Below are 26,092 nucleotides of genomic sequence, written 5' to 3' on the forward strand. Positions count from 1 at the left end.
TTACTTTGGACTTTACTGCAGAGAGATCTGATGTTTATATTTGTGCATATGAAAAACTTGATGCATAAAGTATACAGCAACAGGGGCTAGAATTGTGGCCTGGTGGTAGAGTGCTTGCATGTGTAAGCCACTGGGTTAGATTTTCAACATCACATATAAATAAATGAATGAATAAAATAAAGACCTGGGGCTGGAGTTGTGGCTCAGTGGCATAACAGTTGCCTAGCACCTGCAAGGCACTGGCTTCAATTCTCAGCACCACATATAAATAAATAAAATAAAGGTCCATTGCCAACTAAAAAGAATTTTTAAAAAATAATAAAGATCTATCAACATCTAAAAAAAAAATATTAAGAAAAAAATATACAGCAACAAAAGAGGATAAAAGAAGTCAGCTGGGTATGGTGGTACATGCCTGTAAGCCCAGCACTCAGGAGGCTGGCTGAAGGAGGATCACAAGTTCAAAGTCAGCCTCTGCAATTATCAAGTCTCTCAGCAATCTAGCAAGGCCCCATCTCAAAATAAAATATAAAAAAGGCTGGGGATGTTCCTCAGAGGTTAAGCACTCCCGGGTTCAATCCCTGGTACCAAACAAAAAAAAGAAGTTGTCCTGAAGATTTAACTTTTAAAAGACATAGAGTCTTCTGAAAGTAATATGGTGTCCCCCAAATAACTCAGGTTGAATAGATACAAAAGATTAAGAAATAAATCCCATTGATAGTTGCCATTTTGAACTTATCAAGTCAACTAAGTCTCAAACAAAAATTTAACCTAGAAATGGTGTGTAATACAGTGGTGAAAAGAAGTGGTTGTTATTTGAAAAGTATTTGAGTAGTTAAGTCAGAAAGCAGAAGAACGGAGAGTTTTTTCATTCATTCTTCAGTTCATCTTTAAAGGGACAGTGGACACTCTTCAACTTCAGATCTCCCTGGCATAATTCTTTCCTATTATCTCCTTCCATTATAGTCATCTTAGCAGACAGATGAATATCTTAATCATCTGTACATTACCTTCCAAGAAAATAGGTATAAAATGCCTAGCACAAAGTACTATATATAGTAGATGATCATTTAATTTTAGCTGTCCTTTATATTTTATTTTTTAATTTCTTGTTTTTAAATTTTTTTTTTTTTTTTTTTTTTTTTTTGCGGTGCTGGGGATAGAACCCAGGTCCCTGTGCTTGCAAGGCAAGCACTTTACCAACTGAGCCATCTCCCAGACCGCGATTTCTTGTTTTTAGATATACATGACAATAGGGTGTATTTTGACACATTATATATACATTGGGTGTAACCCATTACAATTCTGATCCATTCTTGTGTTTGAAACACGATGTGGAGTTACACTGGTCATGTATTCATACATAAGCACAGAAAAGTTATGTCCAATTCACTCTCTTCTTTCCTGTTCTCCTCCTCCACCCTTCCCTTCATTCCCCTTTGTCTAATCCAATAAACATCTATTCTTCTCTCCCTATCTGCCTTTGTTATGGGTTAGCATTCACATATCTGAGAACATTTGACCACTGGTTTTTTGGGACTGACTTATTTCACTTTGTATGATAGCTTCCAGTTCCATCCATTTACCGGTAAATGCCATAATTTCATTCTTCCTTATAACTGAGTAATATTCCATTGTGTATATGTTCCACATTTTCTTTATCCAATCATCTGTTGAAAGGCACCTAGGTTGGTTCCATAGCTTAGCAAGTGTGAATTGAGCTGCTGTAAGCATTGATGTGGCTGCATCACTGTAGTATGCTGATTTTAAGTCCTTTGGGTATAAGACAAGGAGTGGGATAGATGGGTTAAATGTTGGTTCCATTTCAAATTTTCTGAGGAATCTCCATACTGCTTTCCATAATGGTTGCACCAATTTGCAGCCCCATCAGCAATGTATGAGCGAACCCTTTCCCCACATCCTTGCCAACATTTACTGTTATTTGTATTCTTGATAATTGCAATTCTGATGGAAGTGAGATGGAATCTCAGTGTAGTTTTAATTTGCATTTCTTTAATTGCTAGAGATGTTGAATATTTTTTCATATTTTTTGATCATTGATATTTGTTCTTCTGTGAAGTGCCTGTTCAGTTCCTTTGCCCATTTATTGACTGGGTATTTTGTTTTTTGGTGCTAAGTTTTTTGAGTTCTTTTTATATGCTGGAGATTAATGCTCTATCTGAGGTTCAGGTGGTAAAGATTTTCTCCCATTATATAGGATCTCTGTTCATATTCTCGGTGGTTTCCTTTGCTGTGAAGAAGCTTTTTAGTTTAAATCTTGATTTTACTTCTTGCATTTTAGGAGTTTTATCTGTTCCTGAGCTGATATGATAAAGATTTGGGCCTACTTTTTCTTCTAGTAGGTGCAGGGTCTCTAGTCTAATGCCAAGATCCTTGATCTACTTCAAGTCGAGTTTTGTGCAGGGTTCAAAATAGGGGTTCAATTTCAATCTACTACATATGAATTTCCCATTCACTCCACATCATTTGTTGAAATGCTATGTTTATTTATGGTGCCTTGTCCATGAGTAAACTGTATTTATATGGGTAAGTCTCTGTGTCTTCTATTCTGTTCCATTATTCTTCAATGCTATTTTTGTGCCAACGCCATGCCATTTTTGTTACTATAGGTCTGTGGTATAATTTAAGATCTGGTATTGTGATGCCTCCTGCTTCACTGTTCTCGCTAAGGATTGCTTTGGCTATTCTGGGCCTCTTATTTTTCCAAATGAATTTTATGACAGTGGCTTTTTCCATTTCTACAAAGAGCTTCATCAGAATTTTAATGCGAATTTCACTAAATCCGTATAGCACTTCTGGTAGTATGGCCATTTGGACAATATTATCTCTGCCTATCCAAGAACATGGAAGATCTTTCTATTTTCTAAGGTCTTTTTCAATTACTTCCTTTAGCGTTCCGTAGTTTTCATTGTAGAGGTATTTCACCTCTTTTATTAGATTGAACCCCAAGTATTTTTTTTCCCCCTGAGGCTATTGTATAAAATAGTTTTCCTGATTTCTCTTTCAGCTGATTCATCATTGGTATATAGAAACATAATTGATTTACAGGTGTTAATTTTATATCCTGATACTTTGCTGAATTTCTTTATGAGTTCAAGAATCTTTTTGGTGAAGTGTTTTGTGTCTTCTAAATATAGAATCGTGTCATTTGCAAATAGGGATACTTTGAGCTCTTCTTTTCCTATTTGTATCCCTTCAATTTCTTTCCTTTGTCTAATTTCTCTGGCTAGAGTTTCAAAGACTAGGTTAAATAGGAGTGGTGAAAGAAGGCATTCCTGTCTTGTTCCAGTTTTTAGAGAGAATGCTTCCAATTTTTCTCCATTTAGAGTGATGTTGGCCTTGGGCTTAGCATAGATAGCCTTCACAATGTTGAGATAAGTCCCCACTAGCCCTAATTTTTCTAGTGTCTTGAACATGAGTGGATACTGATTTTGTCAAATGCTTTTTCTGCACCTAGAATCATGTGGTTTTTGTTTTTAAGTCTGTTGATGTGATGAATTACACTTGTTGATTTCCATATGTTGAACCAACCTTGCATCCCTGGGATGAACCCCACTTTATTATGGTACACTACCTCTTTAATATATTTTTTATGTGATTTGCCAGAAGTTTATTAAGAATTTTTGCATCTGTGTTCATCAGGGATATTGGTCTAACATTTTCCTTTCTTGATGTGTTTTTGTCTGGTTTTGGTATCAGGGTGATATTAGCTTCATAGAATGAGTTTGGAAGGGTTCCCTCCTTTTCTATTTCATAGAATAATTTGAGGAGTATGGGTGTAAGTTCTTCTTTGGAGGTCTGGTAGAACTTGGCTGAGAATCTATCTAGTCTTGGGCTTTTCTTTGTTGGTAGGCTTCTGATGGCATCTTCAATTCACTGCTGAAATTTGATCTATTTAAATTTTCTGTGTCCCCTTGATTCAATTTGGGTAGGTCATATGTCTCTAGAAATTTGTCAATGTCTTCTGAATTTTCTATATAATTGGAGTATAGATTTTCAAAGTAGCTTCTGATTATCATCTGTATTTCAGTGGTCTCTCTGGTGATATTTCCTTTTTCATCACAAATTTTAGAAATTTGGGGTTTCTGGTTGTCTTTATTAGCTTGTCTAAGGGTTTATCAATTTAGTTTATTTTTTCAAAGAACCAACATTTTTTCTTTTTAAAATTTTTTCCCTATTTTATTTTTATTTTTACAGACTGCCTTTTGATTCATTGTACACATATGGGGTATAACTTTTCATTTCTATGGTTGTAGACAATGTAGATTCACACCATTCATGTAATCACACATGTACATAGGGTAATAATGTCTGTCTCAGTCCACTATCTTTCCTTCCCCCACCCCCTCCCATACCATTTCCCTCTATACAATCCAAAGTTTCTCCATTCTTCTCTTGCCCCTCCACACCCCCCTCATTATGTATCATCATCCACTTATCAGAGAAAACATTTGGCCTTTGGTTTTTTGGACTTGGCTTATTTCACTTAGCATGACATTCTCCAACTCCATCCATTTACCAGCAAATGTCATAATTTTATTCTTTTTTATGGCTAAGTAATAATTCATTGTGTACATATACCACAGTTTCTTTATCCATTCATCAATTGAAGGGCATCTAGGCTGTCAAAGAACCTACTTTTTGTTTTGTCTATTTTTTTGAACTTTTTTGGTTTCAATTTCATTGATTAAGACTGCGATTTTAAATATTTCCTATCTTCTACTGCTTTTAGTGTTCATTTTTTCTTTATCTAGGGCTTTGAGATGTAATGTTAAGCTATTTATTTGGTGATTTTCTGTTCTTTTAATGAATGAGCTCAATGCAATGAACTTTCCTCTCAGCACTACCTTTATAGTGTCCAGAAATTTTGACAATTTGTGTCACAATTCTCATTTACCTCTAAGTATTTTTTTTTTATTTCATCCCTGATTTCTTCAGCTATCCATTGGTCATTCAATAGCATATTATCTAGTCTGCAGTGTTAGAGTAGCTTTTATTTTTTATTTTTTCTTTGATTTCTAAGTTCATTCCATTATGATTTGATAGAATGCAAGGTATTATCTCTATTTTTTTTTATATTTGCAAAGAATTGCTTTGTGGTTTAAGATATGGTTTAGTATAGAGAAAGATCTGTGTGCTGCTGAAAAGAAAGTATATTCAGTCCTTGATTGATGAAATATTATATATATATGTTAAGTCTAAATTATTAATTGTATTCATTAGTTCTATAGCTTCTTTAGTTTTTGTTTGATGAAAGAGGCATGTTAAAGTCACCCAGTACTATTGTGTTGTAGTCTATTTGATCCTTGAAATTGAGAAGGGTTTGTTTGATGTATGTAGATACTCCACTGTTTGGGGTATAAGTATTTAAGATTGTTATGTCTTGTTGATGTATAGTTCCCTTAAGCAGTACGAAATGACCTTCTTGGTCCCTTCTGATTAACTTTGGCTTGATGTCCACTTTATCTTAGGACAGAAACCCCTGCTTGTTTACAAAATCCATGTGCATGATATGTTTCCCCCATTCTTTCATCTTCAGTCTTGCTTATGAGGTGAATCTCTTTGTGACAGCATATTGTTAGGTCTTGTTTTTTAATCCAATTTGTCAGTCTATATATTTTGATTGATGAGTTTATGCCATTTACATTTATGTTGTTATTGAGATATGATTTTATTCCCTGTCATTTTAATTTATTTGTTTTTTATTTGAATTATTTTCTCCTTTGATTGATTATACTTCTAGTGTAACTTCTTCCTTTGCTGGTTTTCACTTTTATTTTTTATTTCTTCTTCATGAAATATTTTATTGAGTATGTTTTGTATTGCAGGTTTTCTAGTTGTGAATTCTTTTAACTTTTGTTTATCATGAAATGTTTTTATTTCATTGTCAATTCTGAAGTTTAATTTTGCTGGCTATAGTATTCTCTATGTAACCCACAGATTGGTGGGGGGGGGACAATGATAGCAACAATGTATGCAAACAATATATAGCAGTAGACTAGGTCATTAGGAACTAGATATCATAGAGATATGTAGAAATAGTGGGATCAGTAATTTCCATCAGTGAAAACAGTACATAATCATGTATTACATCTGGCTTAAAATCAAACAATAGGTGTTGTCTGTGCCTTCCACTGTTTTAATTATGGCTGTGTCATTGGTGGTAGGGTAGACATTATATACCTCAATTAGTTATAAGAAATGTTAAGGACAGAGTTGACTATGAGGAAAGAAGATAAGAGGGTAGAAAAGTGTTTGCAGTTTCACAGGGTGAATAGGGCAGATGCAGTGGTAACTTAGGGTATGTTGTTAGTTTGAAAGGGGACCAAAAAATAGAATATAAAGGAAGAGAGAGAGAATGCCATGTGGGTGTCAGGAATAGAAAAATGAGAGAGGGAGACAAGGGAGACAGAGTAGTGATAAAGGTGATACAAAGCAAAATCAAAATAAGCTAATCCTAAACCATAATCCTCAAAATACAGAGCAAGGGAAAATAACAACTTCAGGGAAAAGAAAGAAAGAAAGAAAAACAAATGAAAGGAGGGGGGAAAAAAGGGCTAGAAATGAGAGAAAAGCAAAGATGAATAAGTGTAGGAGTTCTTGAATCCGTTTATATACCTTCAAATAAAACAAAAAACCAATATGGAAATCCAAAATCAAAAAGCAAAACAGAACTACTGCCACAACAAAAAAGTCACAATAAGAAAGGAAGAAAAAAAGAAAGAAAGAGAGGAATCAATCAATCAATCAATCTTGGTGAAATGTTAGAAATTTGAGGAGTCATATCCACTATGGTGGACAAAATAGTGAGTGTATGTGTTCGCTGACTGTGCCCATCTGGTTTTCTTTTCATTTCTTCTTGAGGCATGATCGAAACTTGTGAGTATGCAGCAATGGGCTGGGTTTGGGTCCAGGGAGGGGTTGGGGACTGGGGCCCAGAGGGCTCTGTTTGGTGCAGGACTGTCAGACCTGGTATTTTCCAGAGACTGGAGGATGCCCAGACTGGAGACCAGGCTGGTGCCAGCCTCAGTGGGCCCCCGGAACCCGGTAGGTTCCAGACTGGCTGGCTGGGAGAGCTGAGAGCAAAACGCCCTCACACCCTCTCTTCCAACCTTCTGAGCCACTACAGCTGCCCTGTCAGTCTCTGTGAACCACAGGACTCACAGAGCTAGGGAGAGCCCAGTCTCTGCAGCCTCTCTAACCTGTGTTTCCCTGGGTGAAATGCTCCCAGTTTCTGACTTTCCACAGGTTTGCTAGGCTCAGACTGTCCCACGAAGACCTAGCTGCGAACTCATGGATCTGGGTTTTCAGTTTCTGTAGGCTCCACCACACTGCAGGCCCAAGATGATTCCTGAATCAGCTCTTCAGGGATGATTGAGAAACTTCAGTGGAGAGGGTTTTTTAAATATTCGATTAATGAGTCAAACAGTCTCTGGCTGGACTAAGGCAGACTGCCCAGTTAGTCTCAGGACTTTTCACTCTAAGCCTCAGGGAGACATGATATTCCTGCTGTTCCGAGTTCTGGGAAGCCGAACTTGGGTTGTCTAACTTGAGAGTTTATATTTTAGCTGCCATATATACAATAAGTATTTTCTGGAATGTCAGGAAGCAAGTAAAGTTTTCAAGATGTTCTATATAAAAGGATCCCACGATTAAAGAACTTTACAAACACTGAATTCATAGTTACAAAACTCTTTAAAAAGCAAGTGCTCAAGTAGTCACATTGCAAAGAAACTTGCCTTATTTTGCTGAATCTATTGTTTCTCAAACTTTGAACCTCAAAACCTGTTTTCATATACTTTCTAAAATCAACTCCCAGAGCTGATAACTACATGCAAGATATTGGAAAAGTATTCAGAAATAGTTTCTTACCTGTGGCACTGAGAGATTTGGAGGTTCATGGCTGTCCCACAGGACAAATTCAAAAGAATCTTCAAAGATTTCTCCACCAAAATGACGATAGTAAATGATACCATTAAACAGATCCCTCTGAAGGAAGCCAGAAACAGGATAGCCTAATGGACCCACAAAATACCACACAGTTTTAGGTGTCTGGGTGGAATGATAAGGGACTTACCTCTGAAAGTCTTCTCTGCCTAGTATGTAGTATGTACCCAAGGAATCTGCTTAAGTGTTGTTATAAAAGCTTATTTAATAACAATGCCGTCAAGCTGAAATCGCTACCCCTCTCAATATGTAGAAAAGTTACCACTCCAAAAATATTTTAAGAAAAACTCTTACTTCAAATACACCAAGTAACGTTTCTTACTTGATTCCTATTTTGTCAAACTTCTGGCCTACCTACTTCCAGAAGTATTTATAAAATGATTGTCAGCATGTGTCAATCATCTAGAACAGTCCAAATGTCTCCCTTTGGACTTACTTGTTCTATTACTTTGCTCAGCAAACTTAACTTTTCATTGTGCAGTAGTTACCTTGACACTCAGCTCTAGAACTTTCTAGATGCACAACTTGGATATATCAACTTCTCTGAGTCTCAGGCTTCCCATCTATAAAATGGGAATTATAATTTATTTTTACCTTATAAATGTGACATCTACCTAAGCACAAATTCTGACACAATTTCAACAAACTCTTGGGAGCACAGAAAATTCTCTATTGAAGAAGCAGTGCAACTCAAACCATCTTAACTACCTAGAACTTACTTATCAACCCTGGCCCTGGCTTCTTCATGATCTCTCCAGCCTGTGGGGGTTTTGTGATATTAAAGAAGATGTAGTCATCACTGGAGTCCATGTCTGAGGCTCTCAGCATGGACCCCTGCACCAGGATGGTCTGTCCTTCTTCTAGTTCAATCACGACATTGGTTATGAGGAAGGGAGGACTGTCATCTTTGGGCAAGATGTTGATAGGAAACTTGTGACGGATGCTGTGATGGCCATCAAATATCCTGAAGACCACAAAGTCTTTAGTGGAGTCGCTATCGTCATGATGATAGCGAACAACTCCAGTCTGCAGGTCAGCCACGGTGAACAGAAATCCTTTTCCCCCTGGAGGAGACAGCAGAGATGAAGCCGACTGAGCAAGGCAGCCCAGAGGCAGCAGCTGACAGGAAGCCTCACTGCAGGAGAGGGTATGAAGGAAAGAGGTGCTGCCTGACCTCCCTCGCTGGGACAACACAGATGCTCCTTGACTATGGGGTGACACACTAATAAAACCCTCATGAACCAAGAATATCGCAAATCAAAAACCCCTTTAAACCAGCTGTGATGGTGCACATCTGTAATCCCAGCAACTCAAGAGGTTGAGGCAGGAGGATCACAAACTCAAGACCAGTCTCAGCAACTTAGCAAGACCCTGTCTTAAAATTTGAAGAAAAAAAAAATGACACTGGAGATTGAACTTGGGGGCACTTTACCACTGAGCTACATTCCCAGCCCTTTTTGTCTATTTATTTTTTTATTGTGAGACATGTTTTTGTAAATTGCTGAGGTTGGTCTCAGAGTTGTAATCCTCCTGCCTCAGTCTCCTGAGTTGCTGGGACTACAGACATGTACCACCATGCCTAGCTCAAAATAAAAGAGCACCCAGAGTTCAATCCCCAGTATCTCTCTCTCTCTCTCTCTCTCTCTCTCTCTCTCTTTCTCTCTCTCTCTCTCTCTCTCTCTCTCTTACATACACACACACACACACACACACACACACACACATGCCTTTAACAGCTCCAATAAACCACTCATAAAGTAAAAGTATCCTAAGTCAAGGACTGTCTATAGATTGTTTAGTGGGCTTTGCGACATCATATCACCACATCTAATTTTGAAGACTGACTTTAACACTTATTTGCTATACGGATTTGGGCAAGATATTTAATTTATTTGACTCATTTATGAAACAGGGATAACTATACCGTGACAGTAAACTTTACACACCAACTTAACTGGCCTAAGGGATGCCCAGATGTCTGTTAAAACATTATTTCTGCATGGTTCTGTGAAGACAGTATTTCTGGAAGAGATTAGCATTTAAGTAGTCTAAGCAGAGAAGATCTGTTCTCATCAGTGTGACTGGTTATCATTCAATCTGTTCGGGACAGAATAGGACAAAAAGGCAGAGAAAGGTGGACATTCTCTCTCTTGAGTAGGAACATCCATGTTCTTCTACTCTCAGACATCAGAGCTCCTGGTCCGTGGGCCTTGGGCCTTCAGACTCTATAACTCCCCACCAGCCAATCTCCACCTCCTTCCCCTGCCTAAATCCTCCTTGCTTCTCAGACCTTTGACCTTGGATTGTGAGTTACACTATCAGCTGCCCTTGTTCTTGATACTTGAATTAGGACTCAATTATTCCTTGGATTTTTCTGGTTCTCCAACAGCATTATCATGAGACTTCTCCGTCTCCATAATTGCATCAACCAATTCCCATAATAAATCTTTTCTTATATATACTTAGAAAGCATCCTATTGACTTTGTTTCTCTGGAGAACAGTGATGTGAGTAATACAAATTCCTTCCTATATTCCACAGCAAGGATGAGAGAACCTGAGCAATACAGAGACTATAAGAAACGCTGGTTGTTATTCGCTTACTGTTCTCATTCTGCACGGCAGCTGTTCCCACAGTAGGGCTCTCAAACCAGCAGCATCAGCACCATCTGGGAACCTATTAGAAATGCACATCCTCAGGCTCTGCCCTGGACCTCCTGAACTATTAATTTGGAAGATGGAACATAATAATCTGTGTCCTATCGAGTCCTTGAGAACCTAATGCATGCTAAAGTATGAGAGTCATTGACTTAAGGGCCAAGAACAATAGCTCTAATATCAAATACACTGGTTCAAATCCTAGTTCTGCCACTTTCTAGGGCCTTAGGTAAGTCACAGTTTCTTCATTTGTAAAATGGGAATCCTAATAGTATCTACTTCATAAAGTTGAAATGAGATTAAGTGAGACAAAGCATATAGAATGCTTTACATAATATCTGGCACAAAGTAAATGATTAATGACAAAGTAAATGACTACTCTCCACCTTCTCTGATCCAAGAACATCATTGCATTGTGGACTGCCATTCCCAATTTAATTTCTGCACTCTTAATAAACAGTGCTTTGTTTTCTGCACTGACTATAACAGTTCTCAATGGCAGGAGCACCCTATTATTCTCTTCACACCACATGGCTGCATTAAAGACCTCAGAAGAATAAATGATTAAACACTTACATAACAATGGACATTAGTCTTTCCTTGCCCAGTGACCACTTTCTGATTCTTCCTCACTCCTAGAATCCTAGTTTTGTTTGACATGGCAATATAACCATTTAAAAATACTCATACCTGTAATCCCAGCAACTCAGGAGGCTGAGGCAGGAGGATCATGAATTTAAAGCCAGCCTCAGCAACTTAGTGAGGCCCTACGCAACTCAGCAAGAACCTGTCTCTAATAAAATATAAAAAAGGGCTGGGCTGGGGATGTGGCTCAGTGGTTAAGCACCCTTGGGTTCAATCCCTGGTACCAAAAAAAAAAAAAGTCCTCAAGTTTCCAGTATGTGACAGGTTTCCAGGTTGTATGTAACTAGGTAAGGAGACAGAAGTGACAGTTGTCATATTGGGCTCCTGGAAACTTACTAAAGAAAGCAAACTGAAAATGCCATGATTTCTTTCATTGCCCTGTCTATCTGTTCCAATCTTGAAGACATGAAGAAAATAAATCTAATTATTAAGCCAATATAATTGGATTGCTTTTACATGCAACTGAATGCCCCCTCTAACTGACATGCACAGATTTAAACTAACCTTCCACTGTCCTGAGATTTGGCAGGAGAATTTATCATAATTAATCATTTTGTAAATTTCAAAATTCCCTAATCACAAATGATGATAAATGAGAGCTACCTGTTTCCTTTACAGTTAGGCAAACTAAAAGGATAATGGAATCAAATCCTCTGAGCTCATAATAAGGAACATATTTTGTTTATCACAGAATATGAATATCATTTCAATTAGGGCTACTATCTTGTTAACTATCATCCTTATAATTACAAATCCATTTCTTTTAAACTACAGTAAATAGTAGTAATAACATAATAACATCATTATTATTTAAGTGTTTAAAAAAACAAGATATTTTGTTTTTCAAGGTATTTCTTTCAAACAGGGAAATATTTTGTCTCCCAAATGGGAAAAAAAAAAAAAAATTAGTTAAGAACATATCTTGAAGAAGTTCTACGTGTCATCTAGAAGTCAAAACTGAAATTTAAATAATGAGCCAAGTGTACAATACCCTTCATAAATGCTTACACCTTGATTTGAGCATCCTACACCAGAGTTCAGGGTCTCCAGATTTTCTAAATATGACAATTTCACTTTGAAATGAGGTCGAAGAGATGCTACACATCTCCTCTCCAATATGATCTGCTTTTGAAGAAAATACTTCTTGAGCCAGGTACGGTGGCATGTGTCTGTGACTCAGAAGGCAAACTCAGGAGGATGGCAAGTTCAAGGCCTGCTCTGGCAACTTAGCAAGACCCTGTCTCGACTAAAATTAAAAGGCTTGAGATGTAGCTCAGTGGTAGAGTAACCCTGAGCTCAATCCTCAATACTGTAAAAATGAAGAAGAGGAAGAGAAGGAGGAAGAGAAAGAAGAAGAAGAAAATCCTTCTTGGGTTCTTTACTAGGTATGCAGGTGGACCACTCACCTCTCACTGTGAGCCGTCCATGATGCAGGCCATCAGTGGTGACCAACTGGACGGCACCAATGTCATCATTGTCAACAATCTGAAACTGTTCCCAAGTGATAGCCCGAGACTGCCCCTCCAGGAGATTCAGACCTGCAAGAGTAAGCAGAAAAATATTTTAGGAAGTTCTATGGCATCCAACATGCCTGCTTAAGGGAAAACTAATGAAATACACTCATGAAACTCTATGAAAATCACATTTCAAATGCTTCTCAAGAAGCTACATTCCATAGCTTTTGCTTTTAATAACATACTTATTTTTAGTACTATTAATTTCAATCTAAGAACTGGTTCCTTATGATATATTCTTTTTTTTTTTTTGGTAGGGGGTACCAGGGATTGAACTCAGGGACACTCAACCACTGAGCCACATCCCAGTCCTATTTTGTATTTTATTTAGAGACAGGGTCTCAGTAAGTTGCTTAGCACCTCGTTTTTGCTGATGCTGGTTTTGAACTCACAACCCTCCTGCCTCAGCCTCCCCAGTCACTGGAATTACAGGCATGTGCCACCGCTGCTCAGCTGATATATTCTTTTTTCTTCTTCTTTTTACAATGTTGAGAATCAAACCCAGGATCTCGTGAATGCTATGCTAACACCCTACCACTGGCTACATCCTCAATCCCATGATAAATTCTTAAGAAGCATAATGGTGCCAAAAACTACTGATGGGAAAAAGAGATATGTTAACAGTGGTCTCAAGTTCAAAAATGTCCATAGAGAATCTTTCAAAGGCTATATTCAGATAAAATATTTTAAGTAGGCAAGAGACATAATTTATGAGAATATGCACAGCCCACAGAAAAGTAGTTCAATATGCATGTACAGAGCTATTGTGCCTGAGGGTGTTCAACACTGTTAGATGTGAAGTGCTAGAAACTTTGCAAAGTTTAGACTATATTAAGGAAGGGGTTTTTGTAACCAAAGGATTAAAATAAAACTTTCTTTTTGGAACCAACATGCCAGAGGAAATCTGTGGAGAGAAATCGTTTGCTGATCAGAGAAAGAATAATATATACTCTGGACTAAATACTCAGGTTAGAAACAGGAAGCTGTGGCATCATCAAACAGAACAATACAGTTGAATACTGACAGGCTGCCCAACCTTCACCCTCCCTGTCTTCAGTGCTTCCTAGACACAGTGGTTCCATCCCCTCCCTGGAGACAGTACCACTACAAAACAATCCATTTTATCTGACTGAAAAATTGTGACCAATTCAATCATAACTGCCTGCGGTACTTGGGATCTTGAACATGCTCCAAAAGCCAATGTGTTAAAGGCTTAGTCCCAAGGGTGGTACTACTGGGAAATAATGAAACCTTAAGAGGTGGGGCCTAATGAGAGGCTTGTAGGTCACCAGGGGCATGTCCTTGAAGAATATTGTCTCTTTTTCCTTTCTCTTTTTGCTCCCTGACTATGGGGTACACAGTTATGCTCCACCATGTGCTCTTATCATTATGTGCTACCTTACCACAGGCCCAATGGGGCCATTCAATCATGAGACCTCCAAAGAGGAGTCAAAATTAACCTTTTATCTTTATAAGTTGATTATCTCAGGTATTTGTTAGAGTGACAGACAGCTGACTAATACACCACCTTTTATTTGCTTTTCACCTTACTCTGATCTTCAGTGTAAGGTTAGTACATATGATCTAACTCAGGGTTTGTTTTATGGGGCAAGTAGGCAAAAATATACAATATATAAATGAAAGAAAAACAGAGAAAGGGAAGAGAAGGGAGGGAAAGAGAGGAAGAAAGGAAGGAAGGGGGAGGAAGGAAGAAAGAAGGAAAGAGAAAGGGAAGTGGAAGAGGAGAAGAAAGAGAGAAAGGAAACAAATGGGGAGAAGGAAGGCATAGGGGAGAAAGAAGAAGGGAAGACAGCACATGTCTAAAAGAATTTCCACAACTCCTATAACATGTTTTCTTTTTTCTTCTTTCTTTCTTTTTTCCTTTGATGGTATTAGGGATTGAATTTAGTAAGAATTTTGAAGCCACAGTGCACAGTGCAGCACATGATAGGCATCACAGGACATAGCAGACGAGCAATGAAGAATTCTAGAAATCTATATAGCAAAATACTACTGTAGTTATATCTGGACAGTGGAATAATGAATAATTTTAATTCTATTTAATGTGTCCTCCAAATTTTCAAAGATGGCAAGCACTAAGTTTATAATAAGTAAAAATTCATTTTAAAAAGGATTCTAAATGCCCAAAGTAGCCAAAACCAGATCTATAGCTCTTTTAACACATAGACTATCCCATCTCTACATGTAAGTAAAAATCTAGGTGATATGTGATTATTCCTAAACTTCAAGTAAACAATTCCTTCTTTTCTCTCATTATCCTTCAACAGAGGTAGAAAGTGAAGCCAGACTTATAAACCATGGACTCTCAGCCAATGTTCTCCATCTCTACTAAAATTCACACATATAAAATATGTGTGGAGGATTCAAGATGGCAGGCTAGAGGAAGGCTGCATTTCTAGTCACTCTGTGGCTCGGGATTCAAGCAGCAGGAGTGCTGCTTCTCTGTTAGGTGGGTGAAAGAGGGATTTCACTAAAACTCAATATAGGACAGTCAGAGTGTCTTAGAGACTCAGAAATCTGGGTACATTGAACAAAGAAGGAAGAATACACTGGAGCTGCACTAGTTGCAGCAGCTGCAGCAGCAGTAGTGGCATAGGTTCAGTACAGAGGGAGGTAGGGAGGACACAGAAAGGAAAACAACTGATAGATTTAGTACAGAAAAACCTGAGTTCAGAAAAGCAGGCTGTCCTTAGCTTATTTAGAGGCTGCACTATGCACTGGTGACTGAGGAAAAGTGCCCCATCTTTCCCAGCTGGCCACAGAGAGCTGAGGCAGGTGCCATCTTGACCACACCTATGAGGGGGTCTCCATCTAGCTTACTCTAGGTCACTTTGGCACATGAAGACCGTGCCTAGGAAGGCCCACACATAAGAGCAGAAGAGAAATCCCTCCCAACAGATGCATAAAGCCTAACACAGGAATACAAGAAATACAAGCTAACACAACATCTCCTAAAGTTCATAATTCACCAGCAAATGAACCCCAAAATATTAAAATAGATGAAATAAATATTGGATAAGGAATTCAGGAAAACCATTATAAAAATGATTGATGAATTCTAAGAGAACACAGAAAAACAACTGAATGAATTAAGAAAGTCATTATGGAATATGAATGAGAAACTCAATAAAGAGATAGAAATATTGAAAAAGAACCAAACAGAAATCTTGGAAATGAAAGACACAATAAGTCAAATAAAGTTGAAAGTCTTTCTAATAGAGTAGATTGAACACAGAATCTCAGAACTGGATGACAAAGTGACCGACCTTGAACATTCAGACAACCTTAAAGAAAATAAAATAAGTAACCACGATCAGAATATACAAGAACTGTGGGACAACATTAAAAAACCAAACTTAAGAATCACTGGAACTGAGGAGGGCTATGAGATGCAGACTAATAGAATAGATAAACTCTTTCCTTTTTTATAAATCAAAAAAAATTTTTTTTACAGACTGCATTTTGATTTATTTTACACAAATGGGGTACAACTTTTCATTTCTATGGTTGCACTCAATGTAGATTCATACCATTTGTGTAATCATACATGTACATAGGGTAATAATGTCTGTCTCAATTCACTATCTTTCCTTCCCCCACCCCCTCCCACCCCATTTCCCTCTACACCATCCAAAGTTCCTCCTAGAATGGATAAACTCTTTGGGGAAATAATAACGGAATTTTTTCCAAATATTTTAAGGTATTTTTCAAACATTTTAAGGTATACATGCACACACACACACACACACAGCAATGTGATTAAGCTGCCACCTGAGGACTTTAATCAGACACAGATATCTTCTCTACTTGTGTTTTGAATGCTATTAATGGGATTAGTGAAAAAGAAAACCCTTCATTTATACTCACATTGACATTTGATCTAAGCACATACATCACATTATTAGTCCACTTAGAATGGACAGGCAAAGCCTTTTTTTAAAGCAGCTAATGCTCTTATTTATGTATTTGGGTTTCTATACAACCCAACATAAAAATAGGAGCACACTTCCCAATTTGCACCTTCCTTCCATTTCTCTGAACAATCTGAATTAGAGGCCTTTTCTTTCAGTCCAGCTATGGTTCAACATCACAAATAGTCACTTTTTTTGCTTCATTCAGTTGAAAGGTGTTCTTTTGGCTCATCTCCCCCAAGAGGCAAGAATGTAGCCTCAGGACACAAGGATACTGGATTTTAATTTCTCATCTGGCCACTAGGATAAAATGAAACAAATATCTGATGTCCTTAATCTATATCTCATGTGTGAAATGGGAGTAGAACTACCCTTCTTTCCTGACCCATGACTTTCTGGTGTTCCCTTTCGGGCTTCGCCACCTGTTGCCTCATTCTGTGCTTCACCTGTATTCCAGGACACTCGGGGGGCATTGGTGTCTGCTGTTCTGATGGAGATATGGACTGTGACAGGTGCACTCCTTCCAAAGAAGAAGTCGTATACCTCCAATTCCACCTGCAAGCAAACAGATGCACAGGAAACACACAATGAGATCAAGTATCAAGTACCACTAATCCTGGGGTCATAACCACAGGTGGAGGCAAAAATGGATTCCACTTTCTGCTTCTGGATCTCTTTCTCTTTTACCAAGTTGTGCAGCCATTACATAAAGTTAAGAAGCATTTCCATTACCCTCAGAAGGTCCTTATGCTCATCCCTATTAATTTACCTCATGCTCTATCCCATCCAGGTGCCAGCAATCTGCTTTCAGTCTCCATAGGTTTGCCTTTTCTGGAAATTTCATTTGAATGAAGACATACAGCATGTGGTCTCTCATACCTAGCTTCTTTCTCTTAACATCATGCTTTAACTTTTATTTGTGTCACAGCAAGTTGTCAGTAGTTCTTTCCTTTTAATTGCTAATAGTTTCATTGTAAGAATATACATTTTGATTGTCCATGATGGGCTTTTATGCTGTTTCAAATTATTAGTCATTTTGTAAAAATATTCATGTGAAAGGTTTTTTAATCCATTTTTTTTTTCCAGTGCTGAGGATCAAACTCAGGGCCTCACACATGCTAGGCAAGTGCTCTGCCACTGAGCTACACCCCAGCCCCTAGGTACAGTTTTTAATTTCTGTTTTAAGTATTTTTATTTTTAATTGACAAAATTGTATGTATTTAGAGGGTTTACTGTGATACTGCAATGCATATATACACTGTATAATGATCAATCAGATCAGGGTTACTGTTATAAACATCACCTCAATCATGTATAATTCTGTGTTGGGAACATGCAAAATCCTCTCTACTAGAGAATTTATTTTCATGTAATTTAATTTTTTTTTTTACTTTTTTTATTAATTTTTTAATTTGTTCTAATTGGTTATACTTGACAGTAGAATGCAGTTTGACACATTTTACACAAATGCAGCATAACTTCTCATTCCTCTGGCTGTACATGATGCTGAGTCATACCAGTAGTGTAAATACACATGCATACAGGGTAATAATGTCTGTCTCATTCTACTTTCTACTAGAGAATTCTTAATTGGATATTGAAATGTCTAATTAAATGTTGTCAACCACAGTTGACAATCCTGTTGTCCTACAGAACATTAGAGGTTATTACTCTCAGCCAACTGGATCCGTGTCCCTGATAATGATCCTCTCTTGATCCCCCTTCTCAACTTCTAGTAACCTCTATTCTACTCTGTTTCTTTTTTTGACAACCTGATTTCACTTTTTCAGACTCCAGATTTTGTTCCTTATTTTACCTGTACTTTTAAATTTTATTCTCCATAAAAGAATTTATTAATCTGAAATTAGAAAATATGTTGGAGAAGTATCCCTTCATTTATGAAGGAAACTGTTCTTAGTCCAACATTAGACCACTCAAATGCCTCTCAAAGAAACAGACTTTATAGCAGTGGGTCTCAACTGAGGGTGATTTTGTCTCTCCACCACCACCACCCAGGAGATATTTGGGAATGTCTAGAGATACTTTTGATTTCACAAATAGGTACATGGGGGTGGGGTGCTACTCAGATGCCAATATCCTACACGAACCACAAAGTATTATCGGATCCAAAATGTCAATGGTGCCGATTTTAAGAAACTCTAATCACTAAAGATATTTTTATATATCTTTCAAAAATCTAAGTAACTAGATTTTTTTTTGTATAGTTGTACTTCTTAGTTATGAAGTTCATAACTAATAAGTAGAAGCTATGTGATAAGATTTGAGCTTGGTTACATGCTATGTTTATATAGCACCACATATTGAAAAAGAAGGATGCACTAGCATACAGAATTACAAGAGATATCATCTATTTCTAAAGGATGTAGGGTTCATTTGAGAAAATAAGAAAAATAATTAGATAGCAAAATATCCCCAAATACTGAATAACAAAAGAAACTGAGTCAAGGTGCCAAAGTGACAATCTAAAAATGAAACCCATCAGGGGCACAAGATGTCGTTTTGAAAGGTGTAGATACACATTAGGTTGGGCCCTAGGCCCAGGGCTTTCAGCCCACATACCTGAAAAGTGCATAATCTCCACTGAGAAAATTGGGAGTTACCGTCCAACAAAAAACAAAAAAAGAAAAGAAAAAAAGGCCACATTTGGACAGGTTTTGCTCTAAGATTACATTGTATAATGCCAGAAAATACACACAGAACACAGCCAGAATGGCAATGCTTTGTGAGCTCAGGGTAAAACGGGACATATAATGAGATATTACTGCATGACAGGGAAGGAATGAGAGGCCAGGGAAGGAAAGAAAACGCAGCTGCCACAAACTATTATAAAGGGAAGAAAATAAAAGCAAAGGGCAACGCACAGCTCTTACAGCCTGAAGCCTTTTGATTGCCCTTGAAGCTAAAAGCTGAAAACTTCTAAATTACATGGAGGGATGGTCTGGTAACCCCGGGAACACTCATTTTCCTTAATAAACCTGAACTCAAGTCTTTCTCAATCTGCTCATTTAAATTTGCCATCCTGTTTGAATGACTTCCTGGTAGGTCTTTAAGGATATGAAGGGTTATCATGGGCAAGGCAGTAACCAGCTGTTCTCGACTCCCACTGAATACAAAACAAGAGGACAGAGGCTGAACCTGCAGCATAGGGGATTTAGATTCAATAGAAGGAGGATTTCCCTGATGGTATTTGAGAGCAAAATTAGTTATCAGATCAGACAAGGAAATCTCCTTCGCTGAATCAGTGTTATTAATTAGAATTAAGGACCCCCATAAAAACCTCTTACAAACAAGCAAAAAAAGGAAAAGTCATGAACAAACTCATCTCTAACTTCCGTGGTCTACAGAATGCAAGAAGGCTGTGGAGGGACACCAGAGTTCTCAAACTGGAGAGCCCTGGGTAGGATGTGGTTCTCCTATTTTGCAATTGGCAAAATATGTTTTACAACTTTTATGTTTTCTATATTTAAAAGGTGAAAATATTTTTTATAAGAAAATATAGATTTCCCACTTCTCTGGACAGATAAGAACTATGGTGACAAGTGGCCTGTGTGGTTCCTACATGGCAGTAATCAATTCGAGCTGAGTTGTAGCTGCTTGCCAAGGGCCTGGCTCTCTCTTCAGCTGCCTACCACCATCTCTCTGAGCTGGTCCGCTTACCTGAATCATCTGCCTGGCTCCTCCCGGCATTTAGTCTGCATCCTGATTAATAGTGATGTTTCTTTTCTGGGGCAAAGAACGTATCAACAGACCAGAGAATTAATAGAAGTGGCCTCTTTTTTGCAGGGGGTGGTGAAGAATACCAGGGAGTGAACCCAGGGGCACTTAACCACTAAGCCATATCTCCAGCCCTTTTTATTTTGAGACTGAGTCTCACTAAGTTGCTGAGGCTGGTTTTGAACCTGCAATCCTCCTGCCTCAGCTTCCTAAACCTCTGAGATTACAGGTACATGCCACATCCAGCCAGAAATGACAAGGCTGGAGACTCTGCCTCCCTTCCTTCTTACCTCGTAATTTCTCCTTTCAGGATGGCTGCTATTAGGTGGCTGATAGGCAATCTGCATGTCACTGAGGTCCTTCCAGGTGAATGAGGAGACTGGTCTGGTATGATCCAACAAGTGAGTCATGTAGCCTTGGAGTGGGGCTTTAGTAATGTTAAACACCAGCAAGCGTTTGGGGGTCTCATCCTCTTCACAGTCCAGAACTGATGTAGTTAAAGAGGTCAGGATGAACTGGTCCACTTCCAAAATAAACATGGCCATGAATGCTGCCCTTGGAATCTGATTTGGAATGCCAGCTCTGATGTAGACAGGTAACCACGCACTCTCTGACTTTTGAAGGAGAAAGAAAATTGGAAAGGGGAAATCATACAAATGGAGCTATAATGCACAGGGTTAATGGCATGATATGTAATAAAGCTATAGCCCAGAGGACACATCCAGCTGTGAACGGAAACCTGGCTGCACATTAGAATCACCTGGGGAGTTTTAACACATGACAACCAGAATCCACCTCCTAAGGTTCTCACTTAATTATTCCAAAGAGGGGACTAGAAAAGTGCTATTTAGTATTTTTAGAGCTCCCCAGTGACTCCAATATGCAGGCAGGGTTAAGAAGGGGCACCTATTTTGATATCAGAAATAACTGTGCTTATAATTCCTTCTCCTGCACTTGTAATTCGTGTGACTTTAGACAAGTTATCTAACTCCCAAGTCTCATTTTCCTCCCATCTACAAATGGAAATTCTAGACTTCCAAGTATCAAGCGAGGACTAAATGAAACAGCCACAGCAAAGCACCTGGCAGTGTCTGACACACAGACCTACTTCCTCTGGCAACCCTGCCCACCTCCTGACGTGGTTTTAAGGAGATGGGGGACGGATGAAGGAAGAATATCTTTATAATTGTACTTGTATAACTGAAGGAGGGCCACTCAGTTGTTTAGTAGCAAGTGAACACTCAAACTAGAAATGCACCTCAAAAATTGGGAGCTACAAGTAAGAGAGCTTTCAAAAGAAACCACGCAATGGCATCATGGAATCTGTGGTTTCAATGTGCACTCTGGGTGGGAAGAAACCTCATAGCAGTAGATGCTACTGTCGCAATATGTGATGTGTCCCACGGTTGAAAGAACCAGGCTCCATGAGCTTCTTGCTACTGGACACTGGATACTAGACTAGGAGTGGTCATCTATATGCAACACAAAGTTAAAAATGGAATCTTGGCTCAATCTCAAATGACACACCAATAAAAGGGACATCAAAGTAAGTGTGAGACAGATCCTACATGCAAAATTTACTTAACAAAATGTCTAGAAACAGTTCTAGATTCTAGGACTCTCTCTCCTCTGCTATAAGAATGCAAAAATATTAAGACAGGTATGAGACAGATTTATTTGGACAGAGGAGCCCTGTGCTGTGTGGAGTCACTTCCCTCACCCCACACACCCCTCAAGGCAGGAAAGATGATATATCCCTTGTCTCAGCCGTCAGGAGAAAAGTTTCCATGAGAAAGTTTCCTTGAGACAGCCTTTAAGTGTGCTCTACAGGTGGAGCACACAGAGGGATAATTCTCAGCTCATACAAGAGCAAGTGTAGAGGCCAGAAGCGGAAGAACAACGGTGATGTGCTGGAAGCAGCCTGTCATTTTTTGTGGCAGCATGGGACATATGAGTGTTTTCAGATGTGGGATGGAGGGCTGACTTGGGATCATCCTGGACCCTGACCATTAGGGAGCATCCTTCAAAGGCCAAAAGTCCAGCAGCATAAAACTGGAGATAGGAATCACAGCCTAGGGACTGCAGCACAATTTGCAAATGACCAGTCAGGTTAGAAATGCATCCACTAAGAGGGTTAGAAGGAGACACCCCTATGACAGGTTCTTCAAAGAAACCATGAAATTGCTCCCGAGACAATGAAGCAGCTTGAAACATCTGCCAGGTTCACAGAACATGAAATCATACTCCATCAGTGCCTGAGCAAACAAGGCCTCTCTCTCTAACAGCCCCACAAAGCACCAGCCCAGAGGTTCAGAAACAAGCTAGGAAAACTTGGAGAAAGAGAGAAGTACAAGAGAGAATTTGGAGAAGACAACCCCTCCTCTTCCCCCTGCATGGTGACATGGGCAAATGAATGACAGCCTGAGACAGAGATTCAAGTATCTACTCTTAATGTGCCATAGGAAAAATATTATTTGAAGATGCACAGTATGAAAACTCAAGAATGGTAAATCATGATTTGAAAGGACCAGTGCTACACACTGAGACCAACTAAGTCTAAAGTCTAAATAAATGTTATTTTAAATGTTGATTAAAATGGATACCAATGAATGTTTACTTAAAGATAGAAGATGTAAGAAATAATAAGGCATAACAACTATAAACTAGACCAGAAATTGCAAATTATATAAACAAAGCCTGGGAGGCAGGCAATTGCCAGGATAAAGGATCAACTGCATCAATCCTCAGCAAACGTAGGAAGGAGCCAAGAGACCCCATAAAACATAAAACGAGGTATAGGACTTTCAAGCAGGTAAAGATAAAGGCAAAGAAAGTATAATCTATTTTTCAAGACAGATTTTTGTGTCTGTGGTTCTGGAGATGGGACTCAGGGTTTTGCACATGCTGGGAAGGCAAAGTTTTTTTTTTTGTTTGTTTGTTTTTATTTTTAAAATAGCAAGAAGGCATAAAAGAAGAAAGTAAGAAACACATGTATCCATTATTACCACAAATATAGTTTGTATTTCCCTACTTGACAAAAATCTTCTGAGATTCAGTGAAAATGCTTAATTTCACAGAAAGGGAACTGAAAGTCATACTGAAAGATCAAAAGAGAACAGATGATCCAAACATATGACATAAGGGGAAAAAGCAGAGTGACCACATTCATTTCAAATAAAGATGAACTTAGGAAGAAGCATTAAAAAAAAAGTCAATGTGGGTAGCTTAGATGGATAGAATATACAAAGCAAAGATGCTTGTAAGCATCATTATATTTAACAAGTTCTGGTCAAACCTGTGGGGAATAGAGTTGAAGTAAGAGGAATAATTACAGAAAAAGAACAAAATTATCACCATTTGTGAAAGATGTAATTATGGTCTTTGAAAGTCCAAAGAATCAAAAAATTCTTTAAATAATTGAATTCAGGAAAGAAGCCAGATAAATGAAAATGAAACCAAAAAATAGCTTTCCTGTTTATCATCAATAACCAATGGGACGATATCATGGGGGTGGAATTCTATTCACAACAGTTTCACAAAAATAAATGGCCCAGGACTGGGTTTAGTCAGTGTGCTCAACTTATATAAAGGAAACTATAAACGTTACAGAAACTTATAAACATTACAGAAACTTATAAAATAACATTTGCCCAGATGAAGTGAGATACTGTTTCTGAAGATTCAATACAGTAAATGCCCTAATAGTTTAACTCTGCCTCAAAGAATTTATAGTTCTAATCCAATACTGATAAAATCCTTAGGGCTTTAATAAAAACTAACATAAATGATTTAATTATTTATCTGGGACTAAAAATGGGGGGGGGGGGGGAATGCCTAAGAGGAGCACTGGGGAAGAGCTTGACTGAAGCACATTAAGATGTAGCAGAGACTAGCTGGGCACAGTGGTGCATGCAACTCGGGAGGCTGAGGCAGGAGGATTCAAGTTCAAAGTCAGCCTCAGCAAAAGCAACCCAGTGAGACCCTATCTCTAAATAAAATACAAAGTAAGGCTGGGGATGTGGCTCAGTGGTTGAGTGCCCCTGAATTCAATCCCTAGAACAAAAAAAAAAAAAAAAAAAAAAAAATGCATCATAAACCAATTATATGTAGGATGATGTGGTACCAGCATGAAAATAAGTAGGTAAACCCAAAGAACAAAAGAGTCAGCCTTGAAACAGCATTTGCTATATCTCATTATACAACTGAAGAATCATTATAAATCAATGGGAAGCAAGTTGATTATCCAACAGATAGTGTGGGAAATTTGACTATTGGAAGAAAAATTGTTTCTTGTATTTCACTACATAATAAAATTTACTTCAGATGAGTCAAAAAAGAAAATGGAAAGAGAATGAGCTTTAAAAATGTAGAAGAAATTACAAGGGAATGGTCATATAATCACTTTATGAGGATGAACTCTATAATCATAAAAAATAATAAAAGAACAATGTACAAAACTTCACATGTAGTATAAATTCAATTTCATAAAACCAGTACTGGTATATGCGCCTCCCCTCTGGGTGTGTCTCTGAGTGTAAAAATGGTAGCAAAGCAGCTCGTTTTATTTTCTTCTTACTTTGATCTGTTTTTTAATATTCTCAGCAGTAAGCATATTCATCTTCAGAACTGGATCTGCTGTGACATACCAAATTGACTACAGAATAGGCTAATGCTAAATAAAGTGTGAGGTCATTCAAAAGGATAACTTCCCAATGAAACAGATCTAAAAATATATTAAAACTCTAACTCAACAGACTAAACACAAAAGAAAAATCAGCTGGAAAGAAAAATGTCTCTAAGTTTTTCAGCTGAGATAAGAAATCACTGAAAGGGAAAGAAGTCTGTGTCAAAGCAAACAGAAAACATCTACTAATAATCACAGATCTAGAGTTTTGATCCTAGTCTAGACTTAAGACAGGCATGTATGTGTGGATTGGGTACATCATTTCTCTGGGCCACTATTGCAAAAAAATACGAAGCGGGGGCTTGGACTCAACCAGTTGTTTCCAAACCTGGCTTATCCTGAATTTTTTACTCAGTGACTTTTTAAACTAACAAAACATACCTATGCTTAACATGGGTCTGGCTTTGTGCCAAGCACTTTATAAATATGGTTTTATTGTCTCGCTTAATCATCTCAGTTTCTCTAAGAAGGAGGTACTATCATTCCCATGTCGAACTGAAGAAAATGAAACATCAAGTCTAAAGTCACATGGTTAGGTAAGCAGGCATTTAAACCCAGGCAATCTGGGTCAGTGTTCAGATGTTAGACTCAGAAATCCATCCTTTAAAAGCTCCTAATAAATTAGGCCAGACTACCTTGAAGTGTTTTTTTCTAGATTTTAGAGCTAAAATTCCATGATCTTGTTTTGTCATGTCTTTATTACTCCTTGAATTACCAATTCCGTGGGGTAATAATGTTCACTATTTCACTGAGCCTCTTAGGACAGATCCTAGTGGAAAGGCAGATTGTAAAAATGGAAGTCTTTCCAGATGTCATCCTGGATCGTCCTAGGCCAGCACAAAACGAGCTTCTTCAGCAGGTGTGCTCTTACCCCCAGTTTCCCAAATAAAATGAGGGTAGAGTAACAAGCATGTCAAATATTTCATAGAAGCCAATTCCACTTTCAATCATCATTTCA

The 26,092-nt window shown here is 38.1% G+C and overlaps 1 protein-coding gene across 1 annotated transcript in view; it reads right to left on the minus strand.

The window, feature by feature from the left end:
- FREM1 (FRAS1 related extracellular matrix 1) overlaps nucleotides 1–26,092 on the minus strand; it is a 147,460-nt gene that overhangs the window by 87,035 nt on the left and 34,333 nt on the right. The window contains 5 exon segments of the mRNA XM_079112669.1: nucleotides 7,894–8,036; nucleotides 8,688–9,032; nucleotides 12,676–12,807; nucleotides 17,162–17,270; nucleotides 20,741–21,064. Of these exon segments, the coding sequence (XP_078968795.1) occupies nucleotides 7,894–8,036; nucleotides 8,688–9,032; nucleotides 12,676–12,807; nucleotides 17,162–17,270; nucleotides 20,741–21,064 (1,053 nt within the window).

This window comes from Sciurus vulgaris, assembly GCF_902686455.1.
Source record: "Sciurus vulgaris genome assembly, chromosome: 15".
Lineage (NCBI taxonomy): Eukaryota > Metazoa > Chordata > Mammalia > Rodentia > Sciuridae > Sciurus > Sciurus vulgaris.